General features: G+C 41.3%; 1 protein-coding gene across 1 annotated transcript in view; it reads right to left on the bottom strand.

Annotated features, from left to right (window-relative positions):
* Window positions 1-14,436, bottom strand: part of LANCL3 (LanC like family member 3) — a 104,518-nt gene extending 90,082 nt beyond the window's left edge. Inside the window, exon 1 of the mRNA XM_053580900.1 lies at window positions 13,668-14,436. Within this exon, the coding sequence (XP_053436875.1) occupies window positions 13,668-14,240 (573 nt within the window). The 5' untranslated portion in view covers window positions 14,241-14,436. The remainder of the gene's footprint in view (window positions 1-13,667) is intronic.
* Between the last annotated feature and the right edge of the window lie 518 nt (window positions 14,437-14,954).

Here is a 14,954-nt window from a genome sequence, read left to right as displayed (position 1 = left end):
TACCTTTAGACTGACAGTTTCTATTTAAAGTGTCTTATCCTAAAAAGCTCATTGGAAATTCTGGGTGTGGGAAAGGCCTAGCCAATTCATGGGTCTTAGTGTAGGGTGACAAGACAGTTTATGCTCGGGTGAAGTACTCCTTCAAATATTAGTATCTGTGGGGTTTTTGCAGTTTTTGGCCGGGGCTGGGTTTGAACCCACCACCTCTGGCATATGGGGCCAGCGCCCTACTCCGTTGAGCCACAGGCGCTGCCCTATCTGTGGTTCTTTTTATTGAATCTATCTGACAACCACAGCCTTCAACCTACTTCAACTACAACCAAGCCTTCAACCTACTGCTTGGTGGAAAGTGTGGCTGCCAATGTTCTAGAAGTTGATTTGAGGAAGAGGCTAAGTGTGTATGTACATGTGTGTGGTGGGGGCAGTCTTACAATTCAGCACTTAAACTTTTATATCATCCTGCTGTTTTGGGTTGAGTACCTCATTTCTGCTCTTGACTGTGACCTGGGCCTCAAAGCAGAATTTCTCTGATTCAATCTGTCAAGAAAGTAAACCTCAAGGTTTCCACTAAGGCAGTGTTTTTCAACCTTTTTTTATCTCACAACACACTTGAACCTATAGTTAAACTCGTGGCAGCTAATAAAAAAGAAAGATAAAAAAAAAAAAAGAATATACTTACTGTGCTTTGAACTTCTTCTTTTTTTTTTTTTTTTCTTTACAGTTTTTGGCCGGGGTTGGGTTTGAACCCGCCACCTCCAGTATATGGGGTTGGCACCCCACTCCTTTGAGCCACAGCCACCACCCAGTGCTGTGAACTTCTTTTGAAAATAATTTAGCTATTTTCACACACTGGTTGAAAAATCACTGTACTAAGGTCTGGAGGACCCAGATAGAGGAACCATAGGTCTTCGTACCAAACCCTCTCAGATGCTTCTTATTGGTTCTGTGAATCCATCACCCCGTGTCCATGTGCTTTGCTTCTAACACTCACCTACAGCTTTCTTCAGAGCCCCACTATTGGGCTACAAGAGCCACATTGCCAGCATGCCAAGAGAGCCAGTAATACCTAGAGGTTAATATAGCTCCTCTCACCAGCTGGATCTAATTACCAGTGAAAGTGTGTCTCTAGGGCAGGGCCTGTGGCTCAAGGGGTAGGGCGCCGGCCCCATATACCAGAGGTGGTGGGTTCAAACCAAGCCCCGGCCAAAAACTGCAAATAAATAAATAAATAAAATGCTTAAAAAAAGAAAGTGTGTGTCTCTAGTCTAGAATATAATTTACATCCCAGAGCTCTCCTATAGGATGAGACAGAGGCTAAGACTTAGCCTAAAATCACACTCTTGCTTAGCTTCTTACCATTCACTGCTTCCTGTTTACCCCAATCTCATACTGATTTCTCTTAAGAACACTTCCTTAATAAACATTTCCATATGAACCCACATATCAGGGTCATCTTTGGGGAATCCTGTCATAAGACCATCATCTATTTGCTTAGATTTGGGAAAGGATCTAGGAGAGTCTAACCACTCTTTACCCAACTGGAAACAAGTTCTGTTTTCAGACCTGACCCACACTCCCACTACCTCCAGAGGCATCTGAAAGCTCCCATTTCTAAACCATTCAAATGTCCAGGAAGCTGAGATTCACAGGCTTTTGAAAGTTTGGGACAAATGTAGACTCTGTATTGTCGTATTTATTCATTTTTAATTAAAACTTCAAAAACATTTTGAGCTTGACAGAGTTGAGTTCAGGCTATTCTTCCAAATGTCTTGGGGTAGAAGCTCATGATCCTCTTAGAAGAGTGTGCTTTAGTAGAAAAACACGCAGGGGGCTTACTTGACAAATATATAGAAATGAAGAAATTCAGACACATGTAAGTTCAACTTTACCAACTGTGTGATGCAGTCAAGTTACTAAACATAAGTTACAATTTTCTTATCTATAAAATGGAGACAATATGTTTCTCCCAGTGCCTGTCATATAGTAAAACCCTATCCTTTAATTGTTTCTGGTGGTGGTAAGTTTATCATACTCCCATCATATGCCCTCATCTACTTCCCACTTTCAGAGACATTTGACCAAACAAGGTTAAGGGTACAGTCTAAGAAAGTGTTCCCAAAATGTATTCCCCAGACTACTACCACTGACAACAGCAGCAATAGCACTGGGAAATTGGTAAAAGTTCAAATTATCTGGCCTAACTCCAGCCCTACTGAGTCAGAAATGTTGGGGCTGGATCCCTGCCATGTGTGTTTCAACAAGCCCGCCAAGGATTCTAATGAACACTCAAGTGTAATAAAACTGTCCTCGAAGAAAAATATAACAGAAACATATGAAGATTAAAGCCAAGTCCTAGACCCAGATTGTGTGGTGTTGAAGATCATATACAGAATTAATGAATGTACATGACACCCCACAGATTATGGATACAGAGAAGTCATCATTATATTGTTTTTATAAGAGTAGTGGACTTGTTAATATTAAGAGCATTATGTTATAAATGAGCTGGGAATAAAAAAGTGGAAATGCTGATTTTTAAGTTTTTTTTTTTTCTTGAGATAGAGTCTCATTATGTCACCCACAGTAGAGTGCCATTGTGTCACAGCTCACAGCAACCTCAAACTCTTGGGCTTAAGCAATTCTCTTGCCTCAGCCTCCCAAGTAGCTGGGACTACAGGTGCTCGACACAAGGCCTGGTTATTTTCTGTTGCAGTTGTTATTGTTGTTTTAGCTGGCCAGGGCGGGGTTTGAACCCACCAGCCTCGGTATATGTGACTAGAGCTGTAACCACTGTGCTACAGGCGCCAAACCTGATTTTTAAGTTTTTAAAACTAACAGTAAGTCTATAACATATATTAATATTTTCAAATACTAATATAAAAGTGTATTAATGCAAGAAAATATCATTTATGCACCCAGAAGCTGAATAAACACTTGAAAGAATCTTTAATTGTATTAATCTTATTCTGAAACAAGCAACCAAGTGTACATGATCTGGAACATGTGCTGAGGAAAACTCATTTGAAGTTGTTACTTTGACAGAGACACACTATTGGAATTCCTCTGAAATTCTCAATCAGTGCTATGCAAGCAAATTATCTTTAGAAACAAAGAAAAGAACTTAAGAAACACCTTCTTCAACCCACCATGCAGAATTCGGAGGTGGGGGTGGGGAACAGAGCAAAACCCAAACGTTCTAACATCACCTGCATAGCAATTTATAGTATCTTAAAGGCATTCAAGAGATTTACTCCAAAAAGAATAAATCAGAGACACGGGAAAGCCAATTCCTATATTAAGCCTGCAAAGAACCTATAAGCTTAAAAAGAGAGAAGAAGAGCCCTTTCCCTGGAGGAACATAGGTTTGTGTTTCAGGGGAGATGCCCAGTCACTCGATTTACTCTGACATCTGATCTAAGCAGCTCAGTTTAATCTCCTGTATGAAAAAGCACAGAATATTTCCCTCCAGCCCTTTATGGCCTCTATGTGAAAGTCAAAGCTTTGCTGTTGCCATCAGGGACATAGAAGCTCTGAAGACCACCCCAGGAAATATTAGACAGACTGGCTGAACACCCAAAATACCATACCTATGCTATTTAGCCAATGCAAAGTCTCATGTCATAGCAATGAAAATAATACTTAAAGTAATTAAAAAATAATGGCTGGCATACAGAATTCTTACTCTGTGCCTGGGGAACCCTTGGCTAAGCACACTACATGCACATTCTCAGTGGCTCTTCATAGCACAACTATGAAGTTAAGTGTTGCTTGGATTGCATTTTGCAGGTGAATAAATTAAACCTCAGAGATGCTAAGTAACTTGCCTAAAGTCAACCAGATATAGCAATGGAGCCAGGATCCAATCCCAAGTCTATCTGAATCTGAAAGCTCTGTTGTTAACCACTATGTTTTAATGCCTTCATTGAGAGTCCAACCTATTTCAACAGTTGAATTTATAACACATGTACAATTCTCTCTGCCTCACAGGAAAGAAGAAAATATTTTGAAAAGGAAGATTATGTTAATGAAATTTGCATGAGGAAAATACTTCCTTTCTAGTTGAACATTGGATGTCTTTGGCCTTGGATAGATGTAAAGTCTGTCAGGAATGTGGCGCCCGCCTAGAGTTATTGTGTTTGTGGAGATTCAGCTGGTCCCCACAGTGCTTGCTTTAAGACTGGTGATGCTTTGGTTGCTATGGACACCAGATTACAACACACCACTGAGCACGGGGAATCCATTCCATGCAAAGCAATGGAGCAGCAGATAGGCACAGTAACAGCTAACTGCACATAATGCTATGACCAATATTTGTTTTGCCACCTCTCATTTAGATGATGTTCTGTAAGACTTTGTCTCTCTATCTGGGAAACAGCTTCTTTATGGCCCAGATAGCAATACTTACACTTCAATGTGTCAAAGTCATTCATCTGGTTTGTCGAATAATTAAAGCTATTCAGAAAAGGAAATCTAATCTTACAGAAAACACTCATTTGTTTAGCTTGCAAAAAAAAGAATGGATCAAATGACTTGTTGAAAATTCAGTTCGTCCAAGTGGCTAGCACCCCAAGAATAATGGGTCTGTTAACTTGGTAGGTTTCCCCAGTAACTAAATCCATAAAGGAAATAATTAAGAAGAGATAATTGGTACTTAGATAGACATAAATAATGCATGAGAACATGTTTGTTATGAGATAAACTAAACAATCGAGGCTTTGTACTTGACTACAGGTCAAAGATCAATTTGAAAAACTGAATGAAGAGAAACATGTACTTGGACACATTATAGACTGTTGGACCAATTCGCCGAGAAACCATCACCATATGGAGATATTAAAGGGCTTCCCTGCCACTTGGAGGAAATCCACTATGTACTGTGTAGCTTCCAGTCGCACTATAAATATCATTTATTAAACTAACCAGCAAAAATAAAATTAGCTAAGAAGTTAGTAAGAAATTATCACGATCTACCATTTTCACATTCAGAGGCCAATGAATTTAATAAAATTCCACTAAAACAACCTCCTTGTAGAATATTGGGATTTTTAAGCTATTGGCAAAATAAATCATTCAGTACATCTAAAAGAATTTTGACTGGGCTTATTTCCCCAATTTATTTAGTAACAAGAAAATTATGAACCATTCTGTATATAAATATATACAATTATTATTTGCCAATTAAAATAAAATTTGAAAAATTATATGGCGGTACATTTTAAAAAGTGACATAGTACATATAAAATGCTGACAATAGTGTGTGCAAATAAGTTGTCAATTATTGTTAGTTCTTATTACACCCTTTTAATAAGGATGGGTCATAGGTAACAAAGGACCAGCAATGGGTATCCAACCTTTTGGCTTCTCTGGGCCACACTGGAAGAAGAATTGTCTTGAGCCTCACATTAAATAACAAAAAACACTAAGGAAAGCTGATGAGAAAAAAAAAGTCCATGAATAATTTTTATGATATTTTCTACCACAAATAAGGAAAAACAGCCTCACATAATCTGTATGTGGCCCATGGGCTGAGGGTTGGATACCCCTGAAAGCTACAACCCATAGAAGTGCTCCACTACCTGGTGCATTCATAATGAGACACTTTGGAACTAGACCTAGTAAAGAAAAATCCAGCTTCCTCAATCCTGCTGTCATCAAGCCACACTTCAGGGTGGCTAATTCAGGATTTACATAGGCAGTGTGCAATACACACCTGCTCTAAATATGGGGGTCACTCAAATCCAAAGCCTGAGTGAAATATGCACAGGCATTTTATTTTGTGAGAGTTGAAAGGAACATTAAAGGAACTAATTTTCTACCCTAGAAACCACCATCCTCAATTTCTGACCATCACTGTGGCTTGTGTTAAAAAAGTCTGATGAAACTCTATATTGAAAAGAATGTGAAAACACAGGTCTAGCAAATATTGGTAGACGGAATGGAACTTAATGTAACATTTTTGCAAAGCAATTTGATCACCCTCCATCAAATGAAAAATATATGTAAACTTTGACCCTGAAATTGTGTTTGAAAAATTTATCCCACATATATACTGGCAGAAGTAGACAAAGATACAAATATTAAAGACACACACACACATTACCTCACACATTGTATATCTGTTATAAAGTAGTGCCCTTTATCCAAGGTTTTACTCTTCACAGCTTCAGTTACAAGTGGTCAACCACAGTCTGAAATGATTACAAGGAAAATCTCAGAAATAAATAACTCATAAGTTTTAAATTCCATATCATTCTGAATAGCATGATGAAATCTTAAGACATTCTGCTGGGATGTGAATCATCCCTTTATCTAGTGTACCTGCACTATAAATGCTACCCATCCTAGTCACTCAGTAACCATCTCAGCTATCCAACTTCAAAAAGTCTACATAGGGTTTAGTTTTATCCATGGTTTCAGACATTTAGTTGGGGTCTTGAAATATATCCTCGGCAGATAAGAGACTACTATACATGCATATGTGTGTGTGTTATTTATGGCATTATTTGTGATAGCTAATAAAGAAAAAAATCTTCAATCAAAATACATGTCCATTGATAAGGGTTAAATTATGGTATAGCCATTAAATGGGACCAGTATAAAGAATGAAACATCCTTTTTTGTAATAGTGTGCAAAGATGCCCAAGGCACATTAAGCAAAAGGGCAAGCTGTAGAATATATGTATAATAAGATCATATAATAAGTGGGTAAAAATATAGGTATTTTATGGAGTAGAGATAACAACTATTAGTTCTAATTTTGTTTCATATCTTTCTGTATCCTCTGATTGTTTGAATTTACCTTTTGAGTATGATAACAGTAATGATTTTTTTAAAAACTTATGAATAACTAGGAATAATCTGGGCACTATGGGAGGCTGAGGCTAGAGGACTGCTTGAGGCCAGGAGTTTGAAATACTAAAATATTTTTAAAAATCTGTTTGAGAATAGCTTGGGTAACACAGGGAAACCCCCATCTCTACAAAAAGATAAAAATTTTCTAATCAGCTGGGCATAGTAGTGCAAGCCTGCAAGTCACAGCTATTCTGGAGGCTGAGGCAGGAGGACTGCTTGAGCCCAGGAGTTTAAGGTTACAGTAAACTATAATTGCACCATTACACTCTAGCCTGGGTGACAGAATAAGACCCTGTGTCTAAAACATAAAAAGTGAGAAAGTACAAAAGAAAAACTAGGAAAAATTCAAGCACTTGCTGACATAAAATACATCTCCAAAACTTTATTAGATTAAATTATAATTAATAGTTAATATTGTAGCTTGTATTTGATTGGCAACTAGCTGAGAGCAAAAATAAGACACCTTAAAAGTGCCATGGGACATGAGGGTGATCTGGAAAAGAGAAGAGAGATATCAAAGGGAGAAAAAGTGAATGGATAAAGGAAGTTACAAAACAAACCTTGCCAAAGGAAGCCAAAAGGAAGATGCTTTGGTAACCATTCAACTACCATTTCCTTTGCCCTTCTTTCTTGTCAGAACCTACATCCAATTACTGGATTTAAAAATGAAAACACCAGCCTTCCCGGCTTCCCCTGAAACTAGATCTGGCCAGTGACCAAGTACTGGACAATAAATCAGAAGGGAAATTCTTCTAAAATGAAATGTTTTACATGATAAAAAAATAATGCAAGTAAAAAGCCTCATACCTTCCCTTTCTAATTCAGTTACATAGGAACAGAATAACAGCAGCCACCTTACAACACTGAAGGGTGATACAGCTCACCCACTGAGAATAGCAGAGAAAACAGTTGGAAAGGGCTCTGGTTTAATAACTCTCCTGAGTTGCCGAACACATCGTGGAATGGCCTAGCTCTTCACTAGGCAGCAGTCAACCACCTGCCTTAGAAATAAGCTGAGGATCCAGTGTACAATTTAGTAATTAAAAAAAAAAAAACAGAAGAAAGAAAGATACTGTGCATTATGGTTTTCTAGCTGATGTTTAGAATTACCTTGGGTTTTCTATTAGTAGTAGCAAAAAGAGCTGAGTGATTCCATTAAGCATCTACTACGTGTCAAACACTAGGCTAGGTATTAGCTAGGATTAGTCATCATAGCAACTTCCAAACTAGTCCCCTTTGGCTGGGAAAATAATACCACATCTATATGTTTTCTACTTTATTTAAACAATTCAGCATTTCCTTCCATTACACACATAGACCACAAACCCACCAGTAGCACTTGTGACTTTATCACCTATAGAAATAATGGATATATGCATATCACACCGCATTTGTTGAAGATATCTCAAAATATCATTGACCCTCATCACTGTTTCAACAGTACCATAATCATTAGGCCTGCTGCGAAATCTTGTTATTTAATGTGTTAATAAAGAGGCACATAAGCTACTGCATTACAGATTTTTTAAATGTTTTAGTAATTGAATTGCAGTGTAATTGACCTCCTTTGTAATTCCCTGTGTTTTATTGTGTGCATTTAAAATGTTATTCTAGGGTGGCACCTGTGGCTCAGTGGGTAGGGCGCTGGCCCCATATACTGAGGGTGGTGGGTTCGAACCCGGCCCTGGCCAAACTGCAACAAAAAAATAGCCAGGTGTTCTGGTGGGTGCCTGTAGTACCAGCTACTCAGGAGGCTGAGGCAAGAGAATCACCTAAGCCCAGGAGTTGGAGGTTGCTGTGAGTTGTGACACCACAGCACTCTACTGAGAGTGATAAAGTGAGACTCTGTCTCAAAAATAAAAAAATATATATTATTCTAAAAAGAGATGCAGTAGGTTTTACCAGACTGACTAATGAGTCCTTGGCACGAAAGGGGTTCAGATACCCCATAACTCATCCCCCTTTTAGAGCGTTCTTAACATTGTCAATCTACTATCCCTACAGAAAACCAGGGTGATATTTTTACATGGTGAATAAGATCACGATATGCCCTTGTTTGAACATGAAACAAATATAAACTCCTAACTTAGACTGACCTGGCACTGTAGGATCTGATTTTACTCTGCTCACATCCTCTTTCATGGTTTGAACTTCTCTATCCTCTGCTCTCTCTGCTCCAGCCATGCTGGCCTCCATTCATTTCCTTGAAATCTCCACACCATTTCCCACCTCCAGGGTTCTTGCCCTTTGCCTGGAATGCCTGCTTTCAGAGAAGCCACTTCATTCTCATGCTTTAGTGATGAGCTAGGACACAGAGAAACCTTCCTGCCAACCTATCCCATAGAATTATACTGGTTTTTTTGTTCACTACTAAATCCCACCATCTAGTAAGGTGCCTGGCACAATGTCGAAACCTAATATTATTCACTGAATGAATGAATAAAGGGGAGAATAAGTCAATGAGGAAGCTCTTATTAATCCATTTAAAAGTGAGGAAATTGAGGCTCAAAGATGTTAAATTGTCTGTCCATGATCACTCAGTAGCAAAGTTATTTTAACTGAGGTCCTATACCACCCACTAATCCCTCCAACATTCCCTGATACATTTCTACCAATCAATGAAAAACAGATTAGACCCAATAGAGATTATGTGACATGATTTCTGGGGACTTCAGTGCCCATTGCTCAGAGATATCTGCCCAAGAAACCCTCAAAGCTATTCTACTGAGTATTTCCAGGAGGGCTGAATTAAATGCAAATACATTACTGGGATAGACTGTTTCTCTCTGTCTGCCTGTATAATGTCTCTCTCCACATGCACATACATATTTTTTCATTTCCAAGTCTTATAAATGTGAACACAAACAATGAAATCAAATGGACGAAAAAAATCCAGAAATGGGTAAATGAAGGAAGTAACAAATCAGATATACCCAAGGGTAAAGGCTAGTATATAGAAATACACGTGATAAGGCACTGTAGGAAGGCTATGTGGACCACAGTTCTGGCCAAGCACTTCCTACTAGCTACACAAAATGAAAAACACCATCAGATGCATGACATCATAACATATGTTGAAGATTTAAAAAATTCTATCAATTGCCAGTTGAAGAACAATTATTTCTATCTCTGTCTCCTGAGATAAATTCCTCTTGTGGGTCCTGATAATGAAAGCCTGGTAGGATATAGCAATCAGCATTCTAAATAGCAGCCTTATAAATAAATATATTAAGCCTCATTGAATGGTGTTTTATAGTAGGCCTTAAGAGAGGGGTCTGGTATAATGCCAAAATCTATGCAGCACTGTATGAACTTGATAGTCAAAACATGGTCCCTAGACCAGAAATATCAACATCACCTAAGAACTCTTTAGAAATGCAGAATCTCAGGCCTCATCCTAAGCCTGAATCAGAATCTATATTGTATTAACAAGATCTGCATGTAATTCATATGCACATTAAAGTTTAAGAAGCACTGGTCTATTGGCTGAGCTTAATTTGAGGAAAAATTTCTAAGAAATGATCATTCATTCATTCATTCATTCAACTAATACAGTAGAACCTCCTCTGTTAAGTTGACCACCCAAAGGACTATAACAAACTGGTCAATATACGGAGGTGGTCAACATAAGGGAACTAGGCCTACTGTACTGATATGTACATGTGGGACATGTCTGGTCTATGAAAATTAGGTCAACTTGGGCGGCGCCTGTGGCTCAGTCGGTAAGGCGCCGGCCCCATATACCAAGGGTGGCGGGTTCAAACCCGGTCCCGGCCGAACTGCAACCAAAAAATAGCCGGGCGTTGTGGCAGGCGCCTGTAGTCCCAGCTACTCGGGAGGCTGAGGCAAGAGAATTGCTTAAGCCCAGGAGTTGGAGGTTGCTGTGAGCTGTATGATGCCACGGCACTCTACCGAGGGCCATAAAGTGAAACTCTGCCTCTACAAAAAAAAAAAAAAAAAAAAGAAAAGAAAATTAGGTCAACTTAAGGAGGTGGTCAATGTAGGGAGGTGGTCAACTGTGGAGGTTCTATAGTATTTATTGAGACTTTGGCAATAGAAAAGGATTTCTTTAAATATGACATCTAAAGTACCACCATAAAGGAAAGTAATGATAAATGGGATACCATTAAAATTAAGTGATAAATCAAATCATATAGTAGATAATATTTACAATGACACCAAAAAAAGAAAAGCTGGGTACCTAAATATGCACCAGTCACTATCTTGATGCTGGGTATACAGAAAAGAAACAAAAAATCTCTACCCTTATGAGCTTCATTCTAATTGGTGAAGACATAAATAAAATAAATCAGAAAAGGGGAATCAGTGAAGGGGTGGGGTTGTAATTTTAAATAGTGTAGACAGGAGAGGCTTCATCGAGGAGGTAAATACTTGTTCAAGGTCAGGGAATCAGCTATAAAAACACACAGAGGAAGTGTTCCAAGCAGAAAAACAGCAAGTACAAACACCCTGAGACAGGAGAGTGCCTAGAACAGCAAGAAAGCCAGTGTGGTTGAAAACGAGAGAGCATAAAGTGGAGGAGGTATGCACGAGGCTAGATCATGTGGGGCCTTGTTGGTTATTTTAAGTATCATATCTTTAACTGTGAGGAGCCACCGGAGAAAGAGTAATAGGGAGCCACTGTAGAAAGCTAAGCAGGGAAATGACATAATGAAAAGTGTTTTATAAGAAGATTGGTTTCTTAGAGGTAGGTGAAATGGCTTGAATATGAGAATTTAGCTGAGAGTACATTACAACAATCCCAATATATGATGATTCATTCATTCAACAATTATTACATGCCAAAGATGTGACAAGTACTATAGGGAGGTTCTCAACTAGTGTGATAACCGAGGGAACTGCCGAGAAATGTGAATATGAATGAAATTTAAGGAAAAGATACTGAGGACATAATGAGAGACTGTTTATAGAGAAATGACACAAGTTCACAATTCACTTTAATCAAGGTTTATGGATCATCTACTGAGGGCAAAGCCACATACTAGCTTAGGGTAGGAATGGTGCATGACTTGTACTTTCCCCTGAAAGGGCCCCTACCTTGGTTTACTTAGCCCTTGCCCTATACCTTTCATGCCTGAATATCTTAGATTGCCACAGCTGAGGCTGGCACTGGGACTAGCCAGTTTATTCAGGTTAAGAGATGTGGGGGATTTTGGTTTGCTTTTCTTTTACCTTTGCATTTTCTATCTCCTGGGAGCAGGGGCCAAAGCACCTCAACTTGATTAGAACAAAAAGACAGATCTGTTTGGCAGGAGGGCAGAGGAGAGATCTTAATAAATGTCTTTGTGGATCAGCATTGTTGCAGACTGACCCTGAAAGACCAGTTTTTTGGGGCAAAGAGTCCTTCTGGTCTGCTTCCACCTGTGTGACCTGGTGGGTCTCCCAGTCTTTGCTATTCCATTCTGGAGAAAAGACCCCAAGGTATGAAAAGGGGCAGAGACAACCTTCAGCAAAACAACCGGAAAGAAAAGTACATTTGAAAATTACCTACCACCAGATTGTGAGGTCTGGGAATCCATGCGAATGCAATGCAAATGATATGTAAATATCTGTGTCCTCCGAAAAGGTTTTATACAACCGGAAGGGCCCTTGGGAAACCACTAACAGGTAACAGTGACTCAGAATAGTTCACTCAGAGTGAACTATTTCGAGACAACTTTGTCACACAGACCTTTGCTACCTAGCAAGCACAATGTCATTCTTTAGTAATCTTTTTTCTTACTTGAATCAACCTTACCTGCTATTAAAAAAAAATCAAGTCCGCTTCTGTAGAGGTTATCTAGTTTAATCACTCTTTTAAAACACTCTGTTTTAGTTTTTAGCCTTTAGTTTATTGCTTTCGGTTTTTGTTTTTTTTTCACAAGCCTTTCTCATCCAAATAAAGCCAAGTTAAATGTGTCACTTCCTCCCTAGAACAGTATTTGGCTCCAGTGGATTATGAATGAAAGTGTCTCCCTTCCAGTTCTAGTTACTATGATCCTTCAGAGTTTTATTTTTCCTACTCCACAGGAACTGGCACATTCTCTTCTAATATCCACATGCTGTATTCAAAGTGAATTCAGACAAAAACCCACGCATGTAGTTTTGAACACCATTTCACTTCAAAGAGCTTCTAAAAAGCTATTCATACAGAAAAGCTGCCCTTCCAAGAAAGCTGTAGTCTTGACCATCTTAAGTACACATTTAAAAATGAAAAAAAAAAAGTGAACATTCAATCACAGGGGGGTACATTTCCGTCTACATTTATGTATTTAAAAGGGGGATACTCCCATCAGATATGCATTTTAATAAGAGCCATAAGATGAACAGAATAGTAAGCAAGACAGTAAACACATCAGATCTGCAGCTGTGCAGTTATTCCTGGTCACATACTGGGAAGTTCAGAAGCAACTTAACTCCACATTAGCCCCCAGAAGTCCCATTACTTTTTTAGTACTGTAACAATTCAAGGATGCTCCAGCTTCTGACAGCAATGTCTAAAGGAAGGAAATCCTTTCCGTTCCTAAGGTTTTTATCTCACGTAAAAAAGCGGCATCTGGGGTGATGCCACGTTCAGTGTAAAAAGCGAACAAAGAGTAAATATGCCGAATTCCAACAAATGAGAGACTGAAAAAGAGGGAAGCAAAGGGACAAAAAAAAGCAGGAGATAAACCTCAAGATACTAGCCAAAGAGTAACAAAGAGACGAAGATCAACCCGGGGCGATGCTACGGGAGCTCAGGAGTATGGGGAAGGGTGGCTGGGCAGGGCCGGGCAGGCGACGAGCTCCCTCCTGCGGCCGGGGCTGCACCTTACCTCCTGGGCGAGCTTCTGCTTGAGCACCAGCGCAGCACACAGGTAGCCCGCGCGGCCCACGAACAGCTCGTCGGAGCCGCACTCGAGGAAGGAGACCGGCGCGCAGACGGCGCACAGAGCCCGGAACTTGCCCAGTGGCTGCACGTAGTCGGACCTGCCCAGAGCGTGGTAGACCAGTGTGGCCACCGCGTACACGCCCGCGCCCCCCAGCAGGAAGGCTGCGCGGGTGTCGGCGTCCTGCTCGCCCCACTCCTCGGCACGGGCGCACGCGTCGATGAGGCGCTTGGCCGAACGCAGGTAGCGCTCCCGGGCTGCGGCGAAGAGCGGGCTCTGTGAGACGTGGTAGAGCATATAGGCCACTCCGGCCACGCCGCCGTAAAGCCCCCACTGGCAGCCGCTTGCTCCAGCCGTTGCCCCCCGGGCCTCAGCGCCGCCCCCGAGCGGGGGCAACTCCTGGAGGATACGCTCGATGGTGGCGGTGACCAGGGGCGCCACCGCCTCCTCGCACTGGCCCGCCAGCAGGCTGCCTTGGTAGTCATCGAAGCGGTTGGCGAAGCAGCGTTTGGTGTCCATGCTGTTGTCCGCGCCCCCTAATGCCGAGCTGGGGACCGCCTGAGGTCGCGCCCTGTGCAGCCCAGTGCACCACCTCCGGCTTTCTGAGACACTGGGATGGCGGTATATGCGATGGGATGGAGCGAGAAGGGTGAGACGGGAGGTGACAAGAAGCGGGCGCGAAGAAAAAGCACGGAGCGGATGGCCAAGAGGGGCACCGGGCTGTCGCGAGGCTCCTGAGTGGCCCGGGCGAGCGCCGGGGATGCGCGTCGTGCACCCCCTTCTCAGAGGCCGCGCCCTCGCCAAACCCGCCCCCTCCTGCGCCGCCGCAGCTCGGCTGCCTCTCCTAGGGGCCGAGGTGATCTCCAGCAGGACCCACGCGGGGCCCGCGCCACTCCTCCCGCTCCGCCCTCGGCTCCTCCCCTCCAGGCAGAAGGCTGGGGACGTGCGGGACACTGATCCAGAACGCTGACACTGGGCATACACACACCTGTCAGGGGTAGTGACGACCTACAGTCCCTCATATATTCAATGTGCTCTTTAGGTTAGGAGCATCAGTATCACCGCGGAGCATATTAAAAATGCAACATTTCAGGCTTTGCCCCAGAACTATTGAATCAAAATCTGAATATTTAGCAAGATCCCCAGGTGATTCGCATGCATGTTAAAGTTTGAGAAGCCACTGAACTACGGGGGAGAAGGTGGGCGCCCTCTGAAGCGTGTCTTTCATCCGGT

This window comes from Nycticebus coucang, chromosome X (assembly GCF_027406575.1).
Source record: "Nycticebus coucang isolate mNycCou1 chromosome X, mNycCou1.pri, whole genome shotgun sequence".
In the NCBI taxonomy this organism is placed as follows: domain Eukaryota; kingdom Metazoa; phylum Chordata; class Mammalia; order Primates; family Lorisidae; genus Nycticebus; species Nycticebus coucang.
Note: the sequence above shows the minus strand (reverse complement) of the source record. Positions and strands in the feature narration are given on the sequence as shown.